At 36.7% G+C, this 24,063-nt stretch overlaps 1 protein-coding gene across 8 annotated transcripts in view; it reads right to left on the bottom strand.

The window, feature by feature from the left end:
- Positions 1–24,063, bottom strand: part of DMD (dystrophin) — a 2,125,071-nt gene that overhangs the window by 1,458,416 nt on the left and 642,592 nt on the right. For all 8 annotated transcript variants that reach the window (XM_074323908.1, XM_074323912.1, XM_074323913.1 and 5 more), the window contains exons 10-11: positions 8,557–8,745; positions 7,323–7,504 (exon numbers count right to left, since the gene is read on the bottom strand). In XM_074323908.1, coding sequence (XP_074180009.1) covers positions 7,323–7,504; positions 8,557–8,745 — 371 coding nt within the window. The remainder of the gene's footprint in view (positions 1–7,322; positions 7,505–8,556; positions 8,746–24,063) is intronic.

A 24,063-nucleotide genomic window follows, 5' to 3' on the forward strand; every position in this document is an offset into this window, starting at 1 on the left:
AATCCTCAATTCAATCTTCCTGATTAAATACTTACAAAGTAGATGAAGAAACTTGCAGAGGTCATCGCAAACCAAGGACGACTATCAAATACAATGATTGGCAGACTGCTGAAATGATCTCTAGTAAGATTGGGGAATGTTGACATTCCGAGACCACATTCGTTTATATGGCAATAGAAGCCCACTCTCAGCTTCAATAATTATGTCACTATATAATGGCTGGCACAGAGCCTGGCACATACTATACACACAATAAATATTTCTTGAATGAATAACTGGTATCACTTAATTATCAATCAAACATGAGAAGACATAGTAAAAAAATGCAAACACTTCCCCAATCAGAAATATTAGAATTAAGATCATAAAAATGTCAACTTCCATTAAACATACTCCTGTTGAGCCAGTCTCTTAATTTACTTTGAATCATTGTTTACAAATCATGAATCAGAAAGTCATCATTTTAGCATTTGTCAGCTCATGGCCAGCACAGTCATGCCTCAAGAACTTTCTATTTGCTTTCCTTTGCCACAGATACCTGCATGGCTTGTCCCCTCTCTACATTTAGGGTTCTCCTTAAATATTGCCTTATCAGAGAGGCCTTCCCTAACCAACCACATATATACAGTAACATACAGGTTTCACTCTCTAAATTAATTCCCTGGCTTTTTTCCTTTTTATCTGTAATGCCATCTGATATGATATAAGTTTCTTGTCTGACTCCACCCACTAAGAATGCAAGCTCAATAAGACAGGGAATTCGTCTGCTCACTGATACTTTCCTGGTATCTGAAACAGTGCTGGGAAAATAATAGATAAGAACTGTTAGTTTGATAGATGAGTGAATAATTAAACTAAATTTTCTAATTATCATTTTTTATCTTTGTGAAAAGGCATTGTTACAAAAATGCTACTTAGTTCTCTCATTTCTATGAATTCTAGAGATTTGGCTTATCTGTTTATAACTTAAACTGTAAGAGTCACATACTTTATATTATCAGAACAAGGAGTATGCACATATTGACTGGACATTTACAGAAAAAAAAAATTTGTTATGGCCAGCCATATCCATTTGAACCTGACCAAATTACTGCATGATAATAACTGCTACTTATTAGGCCAATAATTAATTGTCAATACTCTCATATCATCTCTATTGTATATTGTTACATCAGTCACCCATGGGCGATGATATCAACATTTGAGGACTGAATGCAACATTACCAGCACCATTTTTTGAAACTTCTAAGAAAGCAGTTAAATGTTTTGCCCACCTCAGTTGATAGAAAAATAGCAACAGAAGATATTAAAAGTAGAAGTCTACAAAGAAGGAGTATGGATTTACAATTTTTTAGAATTGCTTCAACTAGCAGTGCTTCTCAAACGTTAATGTGCTAAGCAAGCAGCTAGGATCTTGTTAAATTGCACATTCTGATTCTGTAGAGCAGGGTGAGAACTGAAATTGTGCATTTTTAACAAGTTCTCAGGTAATGTTGTCACTGCGGGTCCCTGAACCACCTTGATTTATAAGGAATTCTAATGTGAAAGTTACTGGAAGAGTTTTTAAAATGAATTAACAAAACTGTAATATAAAATCAAAAGTAAAAGTTTGAGATAATGGATTGTTAAAATGTTCATTGCAACCAATTCATTTGACAGACTGTAACTACCTAAAGAGAGTAATTCATTTGTTCATCCAGTCATTCTTATATTTGCATATGAAATGTTAGTCACTACACTTGGGAAAAAACCCACCCATTTGTTCAGCTCCTCCTTTGCTCTACTCATTCTCACATATGTTATCTTATTTCAAGATTGGAACAGACATTAAAAAAAAAAAGCTGAGCCAGATTTCTTAGACATACTTTTCTTTCAGTCGAAGTGTTGATGGTGATTCACAATTATTTCCCATGTTATGGCATCTATTTTCATCCAGATACTATTCATATCTCTCCTTCTGATGATGGAAACCAGAACTTAACTTCAGTTGGCCTCCTCATGGACTTGCTTTCATTTTCTTCCCCTTACTATCACAAAGGTTTTAGTTTCCCCTTGCATCTGCTAACCACAATTATCAGAGAAGTTGATGGAACTTGCTGTGCTTATCTTTATGAGTCCTTGTAGAAATGTCAGTAAATCTCTTTTGCTCTCTGCAGGTTGCATTTTTCAATCAAATTAATTAGTTTATTCATAGAGAAGGAAATCTTCTGTTGTCCCTATGCCAGTAGTCTTCTTGTACTTCCACAGTTGGAAGTTTTGACTTTTTCTTTTCTCTCCCTCACCTCCCACCACCCGAAGGGTATTTTGCAGCATAAAATGAAACAAAACAAAAATTATTTTGCCTATTCTTCTTAAGGTTTCAAACTTGAGCATGTCAACTGAGTCTTGTTCTAATTATTTTAATTATGCAGTTAGGAGCACTTAGTTCATTCATTTAGTTCAATCAATTAACATCGTTAAATATTTGTAACTGACCAACAGCAGCATGTCTGCGCAAAAGTACTCTGTGGCTAGAGATATTTTAACATACTTCTTTATTATATTAGTTTTCACTTCATCATCAATTCAAATCCATGAAGATACCAGAATTGGAGAGTAAAGAAAATAATAGGGAAAGAATCAAATGAGAATAGAGTAAAAAGGAGGCAGAAGCACCACGTTTATTTTTTATATTCCTTTATAAGCATATTTTTAAATGTTTCAATTGAAAAATTATAACTGCAGGTGTAATTTTAGTCACTCTGGTCATGTTCCCTTACCCCCGTAAAAAATATCCACAAAGATATCCTTCGGAAAAAAAAAAAAAAAAAAAGAATTAGAACAAGCTGGAGGAAAAAAAAAGACTGAAAAATATAGATGAAACAAAACTATATAGTATGGTTAAAATAACTAACTCATCTTATTTACAATGATGATCATTCTTAACATAATAATGTTGCCTTGACAAACTATGTTCTCATACCCTATCTCAGCCGATGTCTTTTAGAGGTGTGCCAGACACATGGAGCTGTGCCGTTTTATGAATCAGAAACTGATGATCATAGAGGGAAAGTGTGTTGCCCCCATTCACATGAACAGATGTTTGAGAAAGTGAGACCTTATCTGTTAGGCAAATTAGAGTAGACTTAGCATAAAGTCAAACTGATAACACTTTGTTACCTCTGTATTTTTTAAATTTCTTGTTTTGTTGATAATTTTTAATGGTTTGTGGGCTAAACAGTATTTCCCAGATACAACCTACTTGAAGGTAGCATCCGTATGGATGAGGCAACGATGTCTATTACCAAAGCAAAAAGCATCTTGACTGTTAAAAAGGTGAAAATGGGAGTCAAGATGGTGGAATAGGTAAATGCTGTGCTTACCTCCTCTGACTACCCCATCAAAATTACAACTAAACTACAGGACAATCATCATTGAGACTCACCTGAAGTATAGCTGAACCAAAGTCCTACAATTAAGGACATACAGAAGAAGCCACCTTGAGACTCATAAGAGAAGCAGAGATGGAGAACAGGCTGGTCCCACACCCACACGTGACTATTAAAAATCAGGAGGGAAATCTTGGCTGTGGAGGTCCCTCACAAAGGAGCGAGGGGGTCCCAGTCCCACACTAAGCTCCCCAGCTCAGGGTTCCAATGCCTGGAAGAAAAGTCAACATAACTTCTGGCTATGAAAACCAGCAGACATTGTGGCTGAGTGACACGAGGAAGGCTAGAGCCCCAGGCACTCCCCTTAAAGGGCCTATGCACAGCCTGACTTGCTTGTCAGAATCACTTGATCTGAGCTCCAGCACTGGAGCAATGGCTTGAAAGGAACCAAGGACATACAGGGAGGAACTGAATTGTCTAGCGTCATGGCAAGGGATGGAGGGGCAGCATTCCTCTGGAAAGAGGAGCTGGTGGAAGACATTGTTTCTTTGTTGAGCCCTCCCCACTCCCAACAACTTCAGAGATGCAGGTGACCACCATATCTGAGTCTCTATCAACCTGGTTAACACCATTTGTTCAACCATCTTCGTGATTCCCTGAGAACCCACCCCACCCAAATTTCAGGTCCACCCAAGCCATTTCCAGTGGCTTTTCTATGCAAAAAGCATGTCTTAGCTCATGCTGCGTATTTTCTTAAAAATCTCTCAAATAATGTAATAACGTTTTCTAAGGTTCACAAAACCCCACAAACAGCATCTGATTTCAGAGTGTCCCATACCTCTGCATGAGCAGCCGTAAGCTTGGCACTAGTGACACTCAGTCTCGGTTTCTGGCCTGGCCTCTCAAGGCACTTCCAAGTCCAGCACAGGCAGTGGCAACCTGCAAATTGCTTTGTGGCTCATGGCAGGTGGCCCCAGACAGGGCACAAGCTGCAGCTGAACCTGGCTTGCAGTGGGTCCCCTCCCAGGAGACCCTGGGGCTGGAACGTTGGTGGCCAGTTTTGGACCAAGCTGGAGCATCACTTGGCCACGTCCAACGAGGAAGGACATATCCAATGGAAAGACTGGGCAGGCACCAGAGCCCAGCTAAAATTAATCCTGATCCATAGGCCAACCCCTACACAATAACTCCTCCATTGTAGTCAAGGCCAGTGCTCACAGTCAATCAGCCAGAGGGCCAATCCTGCCCACTGAAGTGCAAACAGCAATCAAGACTCAACGACAATAGGAGGGCACACACAATCCACACAAGGGACACACCTGGAGTACCTGTCTCTGGTAAGCAGGGAGACTGCACCACTGGGCCTCACAGGACACCTACTACATAAGGCCACTCTACTAAGACCGGGAGACGTAGCAGCCCTATCTAATGCATAGAAACAAAGGACAGAAAAAGAGCTTCCCAGACAAGAAGAAGCTAAAGGAATTCATCACACCAAAACAGAATTACAAGGAATCTTAGAGGGACTTATTTAAGATGGAAAAAGAAGATAAAAACTATGAATAATAAAATGGCAATAACTACATATCTATCAACAATTACTTCCATTTTTGTTTACTAGCAATTTACTAGGCCTTCCTACTCCAAAGTAATCATATGTTTGGCAACAACAGGGGATGCCCCCAAATTGAAGCTAGTCGTCAACATGACCAAGATATGGAAACAGAACAGGTGACAATTTATTAAAGCATTAAATAAAGCCTAGCGCTATCGTGCTTTTAAATACTGACAACATCCTATTGTCATAATCAGCTTTTTGATTCCTTGAAAAAAATCTATCAAAAATCAGGTCCAGCACAGTTTGCATAATGGCTTACCTCATTTAGAATTTAATCGATTTTTTGCATGAACACACACAAAGTTAGTAAAGTGGTATGGAATACTTACTGTTATTTATAACCTCACAAGAGATTCATGAATGTGCTTTGCTTAAACAATATTTTGTGTATTTCAACAAACTGATCAAAAAGACTATGTGCTACATACAAGTGGTTCCATACCCGTGTTTTATTTTTAAAACCCTACATTTTAGCAAAAGCCATTCCAGCAAAAAGGCTACCCTTGCCCTCCTGATAACCATTCTAAAAGCTTAAACACAAACCAAAGTTCCCCAATCTTCTGTAAGAACAAAGTACTTTTTGATGTTAATCCTAGCTAAGTAGTGATATTACTATTTTAGGTTTCCTATCCTCCAATAAGATGAGGATGAGGAAATGACACAAATATATTGTAACGATTTCTTCAATTCATTGTTTTAAAAATGTGATAGTAACAGATTGGAAACTTGGGATTTTAATTTAGGTTGAATTCACCTTTTGTTGCAACTCAGTCTCCAACTGCAATTAGCTGATTAGTATGAATAATTAATGCCATATTGTTAGTCCTACCCAAGAAAAGGAGTGAGGAACGATGGTAGTACTCAGCCTTCAGAAGAAGATGGAAAGACGGAGTGCACATAGCTGAAGAGAGAGGTACTACTGCAGGAAAAGCAGTAAAGGAGGAGGCTGGGTATTAAACACTTCTAAATTTCATCTGAGATTGCTTTGCTTAAGTTATACAGATTGGTGCAAACAGAAGTTGTAACCTGAAGAACGTTGGCATATGACCATGAGTAGACGGCTCTATGCCTTCTGATTTATGATGATAAACGGGTGGAGTAAATTAGTTGACCCTTGGGCAGAGGGGAAGGGTGCAGTCTAACCTAATAGTTATGATGGTTATTATAACCCTCACCGCAAGGGTTAGTTGCAATCATCAAAACAATCATGGCAGGGGAGAATGTCAATATGCATAGACTAGTATCTTCTGGTTTATAATACCAGTATTTGTGAAAATTCTATCTTACATATGCCTTCCTTATTATTTCAAAAGATATGAGCCCAAAAATGTGTACCCCCCCCATTGTCACACTGTAATTTAGCACTGGAATCGCAATCATCCCAGCATATCTAATGAGTTTCTTTGGTCCTATTTTAAAGCTTTTAATCTTCATAAATAACAGCTAAGTAAACTTAAGGCGCTTGGACAATTTCTTTGGCTTAATGTATTCAAATCCACAGTTGGCACTTCATTTCTTTTCATTTAAAAAATAAATCTATCTTGTCTCGATAGGCTCTCCATGAATTCACACACCTAACAAAATAAATCAAAGCAACACGTCGAGAATAATGAGATCTACTTGTTACATTTATAAGAAAAGTGCCATTTTCAGAAATGTCTCAAAAATTCTTTTTTGATTAAGTCAGTATATATTCTCAAAATACTTCATAACCATAGAGTACTCGAATAAGGATTTCAAAACACAGATGGGAAACCTTTTTTAAAGAGGATTTCCATAACCATACGTGAAACTATTTAATATTTTTGAGGGCTTTTCCATTAGAAATTTCCTGTCAGCTGTACCTAATAGGTGATTCCATGTACAGACAGACCTCGTTTTATTGTGCTTCGCTTTACTGAGCTTCACAGATGTAGTTTTTTAAAAAGTTGAAGGCAGGAATCTCCACCAGCAAAAAGATTCTGCTCACTTTATTGAGATTCTCATTTTATTGCAGTAGTCTGGACCCGAACCCACAAGATATTTCTGAACATGGTTTCCTGTGAATACTTCCAGGCCTTTAATAGTCACATTTTAATTTGGGGGGGAAACTTGGAAAATAGTGCATATGACAACAATTTGGAAACTTTTAAAGCATAGTTCTGTAGAAACTGACCCTTCTAGCCAACATCTCTTCAATTACAAATGTGAAAACCAAAAAGTTACAGGGATGAAAATCCAACCGAAATGTCCCCTGAAGAGCTCTGTATGCTTCAGGAACAAACAGAGACTCCTAACTTCAATAATAGTAACATTCCAAAATGTGTTGTTTTTAGAAATTAAAAACAAAGACTTACTTGCTTTGCTTTTCCATGCTAGCTACCCTGAGGCATTCCCATCTTGAATTTAGGAGACTCATTTGTTCCTGTACCTCAGTTTCTTCATCTTCTGATAATTTTCCTGTTCCAATCAGTTGACTTCCCAATTGTAGGACATTACCAACCCGTCCCTGATGGGATGTCAAATCCATCATGTACCCCTGAAAGGAAAGAAGTTGAACACAGGGATTAACACTTTAGGTAAACCATTACAGTTTTGAATTTTGTTTTTTGATCTTAAATGTGTAGCTCATTTAAACTATATTCTCAGTACAAGTATTTTAATTTTTATTGAAGAAAACCCAATACTGTTTTGAATATGATTCAATAATGAGCGTCAGTCACCTTCTGCAGAAGCAGACCCTAAGACGAGGATTTCTGTGCAAGTGATTTATTGAGGAAGAGCTCCCGGGGGAAACCTGCAAGGGAGCTGAAGAAACAAGAAAGAGTACAGGGAAGGAGAGAAAAGCAAGTGTGTCATCTCAGAACGAGTCTCCCACTGAGGGTACTTCATCCCGATACCATGCAGGTACTCTGGAGTGTAAGTTATAGCTTAGCATCACCTTGACCCAAGAGAAGGGAGCTGGGATTTCATATTCCTGTATGAGGCATTGGCAAAATCAGATCTCAGCACCTTCAAATGGTGTTCTCCAAGGCAGAACTTCAAATGCTAGCTGTTGGGATCCCCAGCACATGATCATTTGTTTGTTTCCATCTCAAAATAAAAACTAAATGATCATGGGGCAGCCGGATGGCTCAGTTGGTTAGAGCGTGAGCTCTTAACAACAGGGTTGCCGGTTTGATTCCCATATGGGCCAGTGAGTTGCGCCCTCCACAACTAGATTGAAGACAACCAGCTGCCGCTGAGCTGACACTGAGCTGCCGGAAGGGCGGCCAGATGGCTCAGTTGGTTAGAGTGCGAGCTCTCAACAACAAGGTTACCGGTTCAATTCCCACATGGGATGGTGGGCTGTGCCCCCTGAAACTAAGATTGAAAACGGCAACTGGACTTGGAGCTGAGCTGCGCCCTCCACAACTATTGAATGGCAACGACTGATGGGTCCTAGAAAAACACACTGTTCCCCAATAAAAAATAAAAAAAAAGCTAAATGACAAAAATAGTAAGATCTTACAGAGTGACTGAGATAAAAAAAGAGACTTGCCATTATGACAAGTCATGGGCTTTGTTTCATGAATCGATGTTTTGCTTTACCTCATGAGTATGAAACTGTTCTTTCACTTCTTCTACATTATTGGAAATCTCTCCCTGTGCTTGCAATGTATCCTCGGCTGAAAGAAGCCATGAAAGTACTTCTTCTAAAGCTGTTTGGTAACTGTCCAGGTTTACTTCAGTCCCCATCAGCAAACTGCCAAATGACTTGTCTCCAGGAGCTTCCAAACGCTGAACAATAAAATAAATTGGGTGTTATGCAATTAGTATTTTTGCAGACTGTTCCAGTACATTAAATGATAAAATGAATGAAATATTTAAAATGCTAGAAACATCCACTTGCATTATCAGAGACATGAACAACAGACACACACAAGAGTGAGCCCGCATTTTAACGGCCTCCCAAACATACAAGCAAATTTTCAAACGGGAGCCGAAATCCCCTTCAAATTAATATTTTATTAAAGCCCTTCTGGATTACTATAAAGACTGCATTAGTACATCATCTCCTCATGTTACATTTTCAATGCTACAAATTTTCATCCATAGGTAACTTTTTTCGGTTCATACGTTCAATCTTTTCCATATACATTATTGGCATTACATTTAAATATTTTTGCAATGGCATTAAAGGAAACATCTTTTCCCAAAAGCCACTAAGTAATGAAATATTTCTGAAAATTTACAAAGAGTTACCAGTATGAAAGTTAGTGGGGGCAGGGAGGTAAATTTTAAAAAGAAATACCTCATTTACACATCTGAAATGTCTAACAATATAATAACTTATACGAACTAAGCCTTTATCTCCAGAAGGCCATGGTTTAAATAGCAAGACATTATCTTAGGAGAAGTAAAATATGAAGTATTTACTTCTGAATTGAATTACCAGAATGTTAAGTGAGATTCTCAACAGTTGTCTTGGAATGTCTGCTGGGACCACAGAGCTGAGAACAAAGGATATGAAGTATCCATAATTCAAAAGAGAAGATCCAGGCCACCGATGAAGGAATCGCTAAAAGGTGACCACAAAACTGGCCCCACAACCCTTAATCCACTACCTAGCTCAACGGTGTGTAAGAGGAAGCAAGGAGATTGGACAATTCTGGTGAGAAAGGATTCCTCGGGAATGCTATCCACGCCCATACCTTCTCCCCACCTCAAGCCAAGAAATGGAGACGTCAAGAGAATCACCTGCAGAGGATACGGTAGTTTCCAGGATGGAATGTTGACCTCTAAACCTGGCTGTGTGTCTGCAGAGATTCAGAAACGATGGGACAAGTACTACCAAGTGCCAGGAGAGACCTCTTAGGATAACTTATGTGCCTGCTGTTTTAACCTTAGGGCAACTACCAATGGTAAAAATGTGAGTGAATAAGAAAATCGGCCTGACTTCTTTGTTTGGGTCAAGTGCACTCATGCTAGGTTGCTGGGCGGCAAAAACCTAACTAAGATAGTAGAATGCACTCACGTAAGGTGAAGGATGGCACTCCAGAGGGTTTCCTGCTGAGGGAAGGAACACAGGCACTGCTAAAATAGGAGCAGAGCAAAAACATTGGAGAGATATTTGGAGAGGAATCTTCTGTATACTCCACATATAGCAAGCAATCCCTGGGTCCTATCAAGCAGGGTTTTGCAAACGAAACAAAAGGCAGTGTAGAACACTTAGAAGCTACTGTGGGAAATATTTCCCAATCTTACCTAGAGGAAACCAGTCCTTTTGATGGTTCTCCCCAGCAGGTTTACCTTTAATCTCCAGTCCCCCCTCAATGCTGAACCCTATCCCACTGAACTGCCAACTCCAACTTAATTGTGCTCTTCTGATAAATGCTCCAAAATGGAAACTGGCACATCAAAAATTTCTCCAACATTTAAGTCCTTTAAGATGGCAAAGCATGGTAGCAGTCTTTGGGGTGATATTTTCATCAAAGGATGCGCTCTTTATCTGTTTCTAGAGAAGTGGCAGAAATATGTCATCCTGGTAAGTCAAACTCACCCAACTCTAGTATCTCCAACAGGGCATAAGTGTCCCGAGAGGGCTATTTGCAAGAGCTTTCCCCAAGGTCAAGGGGAATTTCTGAAGGTTTTAGGGGTGATAACAAGTTCCATGGTATAATCCCTTCCGCCCATCCCTAAACACTATGAACAAAAAACACTGAAGTCAGCATTAAGAGGGGAAAAGTCACCAAATGGCAGGCTGGCAGATGTGTGTACACGGGACTGACGTCATAGTTGTGAGACGTGAGCAGGTGCACAATGCCCACCCCACAGTAGGACCCCATGCTGGTTTTATCTGCTTCTTGACATGGGCATCTTAAAATTCTTAATCATTTTATCTTTGAACTTGCGTTTTGTAAGCAAAGTCCAATGGGGTGACGAAGTATGCACATGAGCAGAGGATGTAAGTGCAATGTGTGCGTCTGCCCCATTTGCATATGTATTTTTTTAAGGTCCCTTGAGCACAGAATTCTGGGAGACCCACAATACGTGGCAATCTACCGTGACTCAAGCAAATACAAGGTGTGTTATGTCATGACTGAGTGAGGGCACGGACAGCCCCAGGAAGTCATGCTTTCTATTTGAAACAGAACGGGCCTCAAAGACAGAAAGAAGGCAATTCTAAGAAAACACAAACAACCAAGGAACCCTATCATATCCTTGCTCACTCGTATTTCTTCCCTATATTAGCCAACCATTTATGCTGAAACTGATTACATAGAAAGAAAGGGAAAGATGGGGCGACCCCTACTTCCTTTTCCTTTCAGTCCTTCCTTACTCATCAGTAAGCTGCAGGTAAAGAATATTAGTAGAATATGCACCTATCAAGAAGAGAAATAAAAACAGCTGTGCTACTTGTGCAATGTTTCCATATTAAGAATGAAATCCATATGCATGTACAACCTACAAAACATAAATTGCCTGATAAGAGTGATTTTGCATGAGTTAAATGCTCTTAAATTGACATTTACAACTGCAATTGCACAATATAACAATAAGCTATAAAACTCATAATACTTTAAAATTTTAATTTTTCTTTATTCGATATTATGTTAAATAGCAAAAAAACACCATGGCACGTCAAAAGAGAGACTGTGGAATTAAAAAACACAGCTTTATATTTTAGTTCTTTTAACAGCACTTCCCTTCCTGCTTTTTGAACAAGGGGCTCTGGATTTCATTTTTCACTAGGCCACATAAATTTTGTAGCCACCCCTGTGTGTAGGTGGAAAACAATCCAATCCAATCCAATCCTGTATATTTTGCCTTTTCTGGTTACAGGTGAGAGTTGACCGGGAGCTTTATTATGAACAGTAGAACATGGCTGTAAAACCCAGGGGCTTTGGAGGTAAACAGTCAATGTCTGAGTCTTGACTCAGACCTGAGGTCTTGTCACCCTAGGAAAACGATTTAGTCCTATCATAAGCCTTAGTTTCCTCATACATAAAATAGGAACAATAATGCTTCCCTAATAAGATTATGGGAAGAATTAAAGGAGAGCATATAAAAAGTTTGGCAGAATGCCTGACTGTGTGTAAGAACCCAATAAAGTGTGTTAGGCTGTAATTATTATTAGATTCTTGTATACATAACAACCATTTTGAAACACAATCTGCCCCAAGGTTACCTACTTAAGTCACTGGCCAGATTTCAAGAGTCAGGCAATTATTGTACGAAAAAATGACCCAAAAAACTGTCTAAGAGCAAACACCAATTAAATCAAACCTTTCTGAATCTTCAACCTCAATCTAGCTCCTATTTAAAAATTATAAAAAATCATTAATGATCTTGAGTTCAGATAATTTCCAAATGATAAACTGCAAACAGAACAATTATTCAAGTAACACAACAGTGTATTTCACCATTGCACAATTTGGATTAAAAAGTAAACACTTTATGATATGCTGATATTTATAGAGGCTTGAAGTTTTGGAGAAAAATTTAACAGGCAAACCTTTATCCTCCAGGATATATCCAATACTCATAAATTCTGAATCTAAATGTGCTGTATGAGGATGTTCATAAAACAAAAATTTTGCAAAGACAGCCTTATTAAAGTTAAAGTCAAACATGAACAAGCTGGGTAAAATTACGTAAATAACTCAATTATTATTTATATCCATAAATTTACCTCTACAAATATATATGATTATGGTCAAAATTTCCAGCTGGACTCAGAGGGATTCTTTCTCTGTCTAGAACATTGTTTTTCAAATTGTAAGTCATGATCCATCAGTAATTCATGATATTTTTTGAGCAGGTCATGACAAGGAATATTTTATTTAAAATTACATAGAATATGTAACAATGTATATGCTGACAGGTGGACCCTAGACTTATTGTGGTGATAATTTTGCAGTGTATCCAAATACCAAATCATTCTGTTGTACACCTGAATCCAATATAACATATCAATTATACCTCAATTAAGAATAAAAGAGAGTTATAAAGTCAGGATTCAAATCCAGACCCAATGACGGTAAGCCTGTACTCTTGCCACTAATGCCTCATTGCATCTCTAAAATACCCAAATGTTTATGTTGAAGAGGGTCAGATTTTCATATCCTGCTGAAGGTAGTAATTATGTCAGGAAATCTTATTGTAAGAAATAAATCAACAATATACATGTTAAAAATTAACTTAAATAAAATAATCAGTCAGCGTCATTTATATTAAGGATTAGTACTGTTTTGTGATTTTTTTTTGTTTTAGATATGCATACATATGTATGTCTATATATGTATATGTATATATGTTCTGGGTCTAGATGAAAAAATGTTTTTTTGTACCGTGTTTCCCTGAAAATAAGACCTAGCCAGACAATCAGCTCTAATGCGTCCTTTAGAGCAAAAATTAATATAGGACCTTGTCTTATTTTACTACAAGACTGGGTCTAATATAATATAACATAACATAACATAACATAACATAACATAACATACATAACATAACATAACATAACATAACATAACATAACATAATACAATACTGGGTATAATATAATACTGGGTCTTATGTTAATTTTTGCTCCAAAAGACGCATTTGAGCTGATTGTCTGGCTAGGTCTTATTTTCAAGGAAACACGGTAGTTCATGAAACAAAACTGGAAATGGTCCTAGAATTTCAGTGCAGGTAAACCCATGAAAGAAGAAATTTTCTTGAATTCCACATTTGTATATTTTCAACAGATTCTTTGGAAGAAAACACATTTTATTAAAAAATTAATTTTTAACAAAGAATTTGGAAATAAAGATATAGTATAGAGAAGCTTACACTTTTGGTTGCAACACCCCAAAAATGTGTATTTATTATTATAATATTTCACATTTCACCTAAACTTGCAGCTAGTTCATACATATCATGGCATCAAAAGAAATTTTCTAGGAAACTTGACCTTTGCAAGTCTTTACAGAAGATCTATGCATAAGAAAGAGATACCAGTCATTTCATGAATGAGGATGCCAGTTTCATCAACTGGAACTAATTTTTTCCTACACTTTGATCTTATTTTAATTTCTGTCTTTATCACAGTAGTTTATGCTTGTCTGCAGTACATTGGGCAAATAATGATTCAAATGAGAGGCATAACAGTGGATGGATGAAACAATCTGGTTGTTTTCAAAATCAAGAGCACTAAAATTTATTCAACATTACCCCCATACTTCAGAGGCTTAATTACTGCCCTTTTGTTGAAAAGAATTACTAGATATCGTCACCTATGTTCCTTGAAGATGTTGCTAATGCATAAAGATGGAAGAGCAGAGAGGGAAAAGTAATGAGGGAAGACAAATGAGTATATTTGTTAGTCCTGCAACGTCCAGGACAAATGTCTGGAAACTCATTTCCAGTGACAGAAATTGTCATAATAAAATATAGAGCAATAGCCTTGACACTATTCAACACATAAATATATCTTAAAACCCAGTTTACTGCCTGATTTGGGTATGTTATTTAACCTGTCTGCGTCTGAGTTTCCCCATCTGTAAGACAAAGAAAATAAAAAAATATCTCCACAGAATTGTTCAAAAATTATATGAGATGATACATATAAAATGCTAAGCACATTCTAGTTTCCCAGAAATGCTCTGCAAAGCCTGCATTTGGGGACCAATGTTAATAATTGAAATGGCAAATTATTTCTATGAGGAAACTCAGTTGAATGAGCTGTATGTGTTTTTAGAAGCATGATTTTGGCAATTCAAATGGAGAAAAGTCATCAAATGGCTACATATAGGTAGAGAAACCAGCAATCCAGCAAACCACAAAGCTCTCTGAAAAATAGCTGGGACATTTCCAGAGGGCACAATCTATCACTGAGTAGTTTTATATTTCTGTTGAAACTGATCTATTTTGGCAACTTCCCCAAATTCAACCTTAAAATGTGATACAAGTTTTAACCTGGATAAAGAAGAGTTTTATTGTTCTTCAATGTATAAATGCTTCAAGAACATTTGAAAATTGTATTACTTAGTTCCTGTAGATGTGCCATACTTCTTTGTTATACAGTTTAAGTCAATGCATGGATGGGGAATTTTTTGGTGTAGTCTGTAATCTTTTTATCCTTCACTGAAAGATTATTTGAGAGCGACAGGATTACAGAGGGATAACCAAGTAGTTCTTTTACTAAATAACAGAACAATTTAGAGGAACCAGGATTAGTATCTGGAAATATTCTTGCCACGTTTCCACTGTGTTTCCTCAGAGATATAACATGTAAACCAGGGTATTATTCAAAGAATAGAAAATGATTACAGACGTGATTTACAAGAAATTAATCCATCATTCAACACTGTACATGACATTCAGTCTAATGATACCATTAAATGGGTAATTTTTAATATTGCTTGAGCCTGAAGTTCAGTTCAAAGTTGAGCCCTAATGAGGATTTAGGAAAAATTATTGCCTGCTGTTATGGAGATATTAAAACAACAATCACAGCAACAACAACTACATCTATAATCACAACAACAGCTGCCATTATTTATCGGGCACTTAGTGTCAGTCAATTTGCTAAGCACTTAACATGCATTATATCATTTTTCACACCATGTCAGGATGACAGACAATAGTAGGATGAGAATATGGGAGCAGAAAAATTAAATAATATACCAAAGGTCACAAAGATAATTAGCTGTTCTGGGATTTTAAAGCCAGGTTGTTTGGTTTCCAAAACGCATGTCTTTACCACAATTTGATAAATGTCTATTAATGAAGAAAACGGATTCAGAATCTATGAAACAAGACCTTCACAAAACGTCCTAATATAACTTCTTAAAAAAATAAAATACAATTTTATATGTAATTTATTTGTAACTATGTGTGGTGATAGATGTTAACCAGACTTACTGTGATGGATCATTTTGCAATATATACATGTATCAACTCATTATGTTCTATACCTGAAACTAATATAATGCTGTGTGTTAATTATATCTCAATAAAATAAAAATAAACAAAATAATTAGGGGAAGCTATATCCCAGGTTCATACAAAAAAGTCACTGAACTAATATTCTAACTCAAACCTCCTTAGTCACCAGGAAGGATTTTAATTTCAAATAGCAACTGTACTGCAAACTGTTGTATGCCAAGTATATGAGATGGGTGCATTTAAAGAAAGTTAGAAGGAAAGAAAGGTTGATAAGATGATCAAAGTATTTTCCATTCAAATCACGGTTCAGCTGATCAACTTTGTCTTTTACAAAAAAGTCTATTTTTCCTCTTCTTCATTTCCACAAATTCCGAGTCAGTGGTTTTGAAACTACTAAGAAAACACCTAGACTCCATTATGTTGGTGAGTCAGAAATCAAATGTGAATTTCAAATGATACTGCAAGACACAGACACTGATACCACACTGAAGAAGGGGACAATAGAAAGGCAGCCAGTTAACATGGGTCAGGCAGTGGTGGATACAGAGGACACCGAGCAAAAGGTACAGCTAATATCACTATTTTCTAAAGGAAAGCATGTGCCAAATCCACTGTTTGAACACTATACCTTTTACAATTCCTATCACTTGCCTTTGATGTTTAATTATCAGCAAAGTTGATGTTCCTTCAAGGAAATGCTATATTATGCTTAGTATGCTGTTTAAGACGACAAAAACATGCATCATCTGTAGACACATGTGCATACGTATTTACATTTTTAAGTAAAATCTCATCCAAGAACCTATTAAACAAAAGGTTCTGGAACCAAAAGTATTTATCTTGATACCTAAGAAAAACTGGCCACTAAAAAGACTGCCGGTCCTTATATACCTGTCTTCCTCCACTTCCTAAACAGTAGTAGGCAGGTTAGGTGACTATTTGGTTATCCAAAATATAAACTACAGATCCCAGGTTTTGCAGTTAGATGTGGCATTTGACCAAATATTGGCTAGCGGGATAGAAAGTGTGCACCTTCTTTGTCAAAACCAAGGAATAACAGATATGCTCTCTTCTTCATGCTTTACTCTTTCCCACAGGCCGTGCGTGATACAGACGTGGTGAGCTATCCTTGATTCATGGGGATTAAGGCAGATCCTAGGAGATGAGAGAGCAACAAAGCAAAAGCACCTTTGCCCCTGGATGAGCAGAGCTTTCCTAAGAGGCCTGGACTGCCCACATCTAGACAGTCAAGATAAATAATTCTGAAAGAGAAATAAACGTCTTTCTTAGATAATCCACCAATAAGTTGTGTCTTCGTTACTTCTACAAAATTTATACTTCAGCTAACATGCTAGCATGCTGTAAGTTTCTAGGAGCTAAGATTTTACTATAAAGATACATGTATTTTTAAGAACTAATATGTGATTAAAAAAACACCTTTCTATCAGAAAATCTTATGTCTGTTTGATAATATACCCTCTCTCTCTAAAACATACTCTCAGTGAAGAAGATTCCAGTTCATTTTGCTTAAGAATAGCTCAACCTATATACCTTTTCCCCCAGCTTTATTGAGATATAATTGACATATAGCATTGTGTAAGTTTAAGGTGTACAATGTGTTAATTTGATACGCTTATATATTGCAATATGGTTATCACTGTATCTTTAGCTAACACCCTGTCACATCACGTAATTACCATTTCTCTTTTGTGATGAGAACATTTAAGGTCTACTCTCTCAGCAACTTCAAGGTAAATACAGTATATACCTTCTTTACTACACCAGCCTTTATGTTCCATTAAAGCAGGGACCCTGCCACCATGCCTAATAGAAGAGATAGCACAAAGATAACTAATAATAAGTACCCTTTGAATTGTTTGTGATAGCTAATTTTAATTTATCATTAAAACTCCTTTGTTCTCCTGATTTATGGTTTCATATAAAACATGTTTTAACCAATACTCATGTCTTGAAAAACAGGAGTATTATGATGTAAAATATTCATGACTTTAATATGTACTTCTTCCCAAGACAGTAGGTCCTCGAATATATTGTTTCATTCAACATCATTTCATTATAATTTCATTTCGTTAATAACATTGATGGAATGCTGTAGGAACTTAACTCTTGTTTATATCAATTAGCCTCGGTAAAGCTGCTTTTTCTTCATCTGCTGTTTCACTTAAAGTCGCAGGACCTATCAATGACATTAAGTGAGGACTTACTATATTCCCTTTGGAAATTTGTGTATGTTTATTGTTTATGTCCTTTTCTTTAATTTTTCTAATTCCATTTTTTCATGCCATTGGGAATTCATTTATTATACTTTCTAAGTTTTGCTATCTTCTATCTTCTATTCCTTTATTTCCTCAAAGAAATAGAATCCTTCTTATAAAATCAAAAAGGACAGAAAAGAAGTAACTATTGCTATGATAAACTCTCCTAAGCCACTTAAAGTTTAGAAAGAAAATAACAGAATATTTAAATAGATTAAAAGTATCTAATATGTCTTTTTAAAAAATGACAGTTTACAATAACGTTTTTATAAATACCAATAGACTCCTATGTAAAACGACATTCTCAGAAATTCATTAAGTAATGCGTGAAGGGTTTAGGGCTTAGTGATTTCTTTGCACACATACACAAATTACCAAAGGGAATACAGTAAGTCCTCGCTTAATGTCACTGATAGGTTCTGTGACTTTAAGTGAAACAACAGATGAAGAAAAAGCAACTTTACCATAGGCTAATTGATATAAACAAGAGTTAAGTTCCTACAGCATTCCATCAATGTTATAATGTTATAATGAAACATAATGAAATCATATTGCATTATCTCTTATAATTTCTCACAAACACCCTAAAAGAGGGGCCCAATTCCCAGATGAGGAAACTCAAGTCACACACCAACAGGTGCTGGAGGATAAATCGGATCTCCTATAAACCTGTATTCCTTCTTGTCATTCTGAAGAGCTGAAGGAATATCATGGTATCCATCATGGATTCCACAGAAGAAAGGTGAATGGAATAACTCTGTAATACATTGGTTGTTTCAACAATGTTAGAAGTCAGTTTTTGGAATTCATACAAGTTGGGAATTTAAACAATCAGGGATTTTCTAAAAGTAACTTTAAAATAAGACAATCACAAATGTCTGAGAGGACTAAATTCCTAATGTTATTTTCCTGAACTGTACTTTTAAATAGGCCTAATGCATATATAGCAAGTCTTACTTATTTTAATCAGTTTTATAAATATCTAACACAAATATGAGTTACTGGAGGATACGTATAAAATGAATTAATAAGTATATTGCTGTAGGCAAATGGTTTTTAGTTACCAAAAGTTTTCAAAACTGAATATATATGTATGTATAAAATGTATGATATATATATGTGTGTGTATTTTATTTATATATAAATATATTTGTGTGTGTGTGTGTGTGTGTGTGTGTGTGTGTGTGTGTATATATATATTTATATATATATACACACACTCATTGTTTTCCAAATTCCTAAATACTGGCACTTAATATCCTCCCCCCCAAAAATGACTGTAGTTTATAGATCTTGCTATAACACATACAAACTACTTGACAGTGAGCTATGATGGAAAACTAATCATTATGCATTTCCATGTGGCCATTTAAAAACCTTTTTTGCTTTATTTCGTAAGTCATCATTTATAGTTCTTAGCTATTTATTCATGTATCCAACAAGTCTATATTTAACTAAATTCAAAGTTATCAAATATTCAAACGTATCTACAGCTATACCAAGCCTCCTCATGTCATATTTCAATGTAGAGTCGCATTCTTCCTATTATATAATCCAAGAATCCTTAAACCTTAAACTTTTTCTGTAAAGGGCCAGATGATATCTTCATTATCACAGGCCACTGCAGGCCAGCTTCACCTACACAGCTCTGTTACTGTAAACTGTAGCACAAAAGTAGCCATAGACAATACATAAGTGAATGAGCATGAAAGTGTTTCAATAAAGCTTTATTTATAGAAAACCAGGTGGCAGACTGATTTTGACCCTCAGGGCTGTAGTTGCCATCTCCTGATAATTTCCATTTTTAACCTTATTCGCGTTCACGGGCTCAAGAACTTCCCACTGTTGATTATCTCTTCCCTCTCCAACCTCTCCCCCTCAGACTGACCCTAGTAGTCGCTTTCCCACTTTATGGCATGTCTGAACTACCTTCTCTAAAATTTCACTGCCCTCCCTGACTCCACCCCCTACCTCTGTATACAACATCTCAAAGGCATCATGGTGCACAGAACCAGTGCCCACCCTCAGGGAACCTGAAGTCTGTCTCACTTTGGTTGAATTCAAATTCCTGAGACACTGGAATTTATAAGCAGTATACGCTTGGCAGTTATTTAATCCGAGACTCCTGGTACACCCCTGAAAATAGATACAATGATATTAACTTAGAGGGTGCTTGTAAGGCTCAGAGATAACATACGAGGTCTGACAATTAAGTTCGCGAACCTGTTGCAATGATGTTGCTAACCTTTTCTGACATCAGAGGGATTATTCATTATTAATTTGTACCAGCTGGATAAACATTGAACCAAGTTTACTATTTGGAAGTGCTGAAAAGGCTGTGTAAAAAAGTTAGACAATCTGAACTTTTCACCAGCAATCCATGGCTCTTGCATCACGACAATGCACCAGTTCACACGCGACTGTCTGTGAGGGAGTTTTTAGCCAGTCAACAAATCACTGTATTGGAACACCCTCCCTACTCACCTGATCTGGCCCCCAATGACTTCTTTCTTTACCCCAAGATAAAGGAAATATTGAAAGGAAGACATTTTGATGACATTCAGGACATCAAGGGTAATACGATGCCAGCTCTGATGGCCATTCCAGAAAAAGAGCTCCAAAATTGCTTTGAAGGGTGGACTAGGCACTGGCATCAGTGCATAGCTTCACAAGTGGAGTATTTCTAAGGTGACCATAGTGATATTCAACAATGAGGTATGTAGCACTTTTTCCAGGATGAGTTCGTGAACTTAATTGTCCAACCTCATACACATAGCTTTTAACATTCAGTATCACTCGCCCCATTCAACCTTTATAAAATTGCTTCCATCGCCTCACTATTCTTATTTAGTGCAACACAGAATAGAGAAATAAGAAGTAACATCAACAAAGGGGAGTTTGGTTTTATTTACACTGTAGGTAGTAAAAAGATATTGAACTAAATTCACACACTTTTGCAAAAATAGGTAATTTTCCCCAGGTACAGTGGTCATCTCCACTTCTTGCAGGTACACCAGCTACTTGAATAGTCTCATCACCGTTCACATATATCACTAAATTCTTTAGATTTTTCTCTTTATTTAACATGCTTTTGTCTCCTTTCTTTGCTCCTAAAAGGGTGGTTTGGTATATCCTTCAGAGAAATCCTCTTCGTGAACTACATATAAGCTCCTTGAGCATAGAATTTTAACACTACACAATGTCTGACATATAGTAAAACATAAAAGATATTTGCTGAATAAAATAATGAATTCTCTAGCACATGCCAGGTAACAATTTTCACCTTACTTTATATTAATATTAGGACTTTTGTTTTCTTCAGAGAATTAGACCAAAGTTACTGCATCTTTCCATGTCAGAGCAGAGAGAAGAAATAGCATAGCCCACTGCAGGCTGTCCTACTTCGGGCACATCACGAGAGGGCAGGGTTCTTGGGAAAAGACAATAATGCTGGGAAAAATAGAAGGCAGCAGGAAAAGAGGAGGTCCAAACAGCAGATAGATTGACTCCATAAAAGAAGCCATGGGCGTGAGTCTACAGGAGCTGTGTAGGGGGCTGTAGAGGACGGGACATGGTGCACATCACTCATTCATGGGGTTGCCAGGAGCATGAGATGCCTCATTGGCACGTAAAACCCACAATTCTGTGTATAGCACCTGCTGCTTTACTCAGTATCTCCCTATTGTCTTCAAGGAAAGATATCCTTCATTTAAGGCCTTTAGAGATTGACATTTGCAAGGAAAATGCTAATGGCATTAAGCCCTGACAACACTCTGGATAGATTTCATTATCAGCTACAAATTCTGCCCTCTGCCTCCAGAAATAAAAAGACCAGAGCAGTCCGTCCTCTGCCCTGTTGGTGCAGGCAGACGAGAAGATGCATGAAGAGAGTCAGCTGAAGGCAGTGGGCAATTCTTCAGTTTTATCACCGGCTCCTCACAGGAGTGGACATGCTTCAAGTTTATACTTCAGGGTCCCTTTGACAATTAAAGCTTTTAATCTTAACATTCAGAGAACTGAGAAGAGTGTGCAGGGGCTCACAGCATTTGATAGAAATAAATGATATGAAATCTTTTGTAAAGTTTTTTTTGTTTTATCTCTTGTTGTACTCACATTTCTTCTCGTATCTTGAAGGAAAAGACTCAAAGTCATCATGGGCTACAAGCTAAGAGGAATGACTCCTGATTTAGGAAAGATACTGAAAATGGATTTAAGGATATATATGTATATATTATAAAATGAGGCAATGGAAAACATAAGTAGCAAAGGACAACAGATCCCCAAGTGAGGTTGACATAGAAAATACATATATATATATATATATATATATATATATATATATATATGTGTGTGTGTGTGTGTATGTGTGTATATATGTAAATATGTATATACATACATACATATATATATATATTTATTTATTTATTTATATATTAAATATATATATATATTTAAACTATATACATATACATATACACATATTTAAACAAACTTCTATTACTATTGAAATGACTTTCTTTTTCCTCCAACAATCAGTTGAAAGCTGCCCAGCAAGCAACATCCTTTACGATTTATTTCACATTCACCTCTTCTTTTTTACTCCTAGTGGCATCACCCTAACCCCCCGATTTTCAACCAGGGACCATTTTGACCTCTTGAGGACACTGGACAATATCAGGAGATGGGTTTTGCTTGTCACTACTGGGGTTGGAGGGTGCTACTGAAGTCTAGGGCATCTAGTGGGTGGAGACCAGGAATGCTGCTGAATATTCTACAATGCACAGCTCAGCAGCAGCATATGGACCTTCATCACCCTCCCCTCCCACCAGCCCACCAACAAAGAATGATCAGGTTCAAATAGCAGTAGTGACACCTGGAGAAACCGTGCTCTAACACAACACTAGAACCACATTAATGGCATTCTCTCCAAATTGATTTCCTTTCCTCCATCTTTTGCTTACTTCAATGAAACTCAGATTACTTGCAATGTTTGTATTGGGCATGTTATTCTCATATGAGTAACCTTGAGTGATTTTACTCTTAGAATAAAGTTCCAAATTCACACCCTATCATGAAACGGGCTCAAGATGTTTTCTTGCACGCTTTCTTTCATGACGTTGGAAACCTCAAATCACGCATTTCATGTTACACCTTCCTACCTGTTTATTTCTACTGTTACCAAGATATTAAAAACAAAACAAACACACTTTCCCAAACACATTTAAATTACAGTCTCCTTGAAGTTCCAGCTCAAATCTCATCTCCTATATGACTTTTCCTGATCCTTTACAATGTTTTCCAATTTTGTACACTGTTCCTCTTTCTCAAAATAGCATTTGTAAATGCAAATTCCACATTTTTAAAATCATTTGTGCAACAGCAATTTTGAAAGCGATTCAGTTTTTGCTGCCCTACTCACTTTTCACGAAAGCCATCATGTATTTATTTTTAATCTGGCTAATAAAATTTAATCTTCTATCATCTAAATCAGGATTTCTTGCAATAACAAGTGAAAATATTTTTTTATATTTATAATATGGATTCAAAACCTTACTGAATCAATTCATGTGTAATATTTTAAACAGATTTAAAATTTTTCTTTTCAAGTTTCTGTGTGGAGATGTGAAAGATTTTCTAACTGACACACGATGAGAATATTGCCAAATATCCATTGTTTAAGTGCTCTCGATAGCACAAATTTCTAATAAAATCCAGTTCCTTTCTTAACTGTTGTTAGCAGTGAATTTAACCTTGAAAGGAGAGAGCATGTGTTTTTACTGCTTTTGGAAATATCTGAGAAATAATATAGCACACACAGCCACTTGCCAACACAGAACTGTTCAGCATATTTGGAACACTTCTCTTTTGGGTGTTTTTTGAAAAAGAAAATACCTATTACATTTTTTCA

The sequence above is a fragment of the Rhinolophus sinicus genome, chromosome X, assembly GCF_036562045.2.
Source record: "Rhinolophus sinicus isolate RSC01 chromosome X, ASM3656204v1, whole genome shotgun sequence".
Lineage (NCBI taxonomy): Eukaryota > Metazoa > Chordata > Mammalia > Chiroptera > Rhinolophidae > Rhinolophus > Rhinolophus sinicus.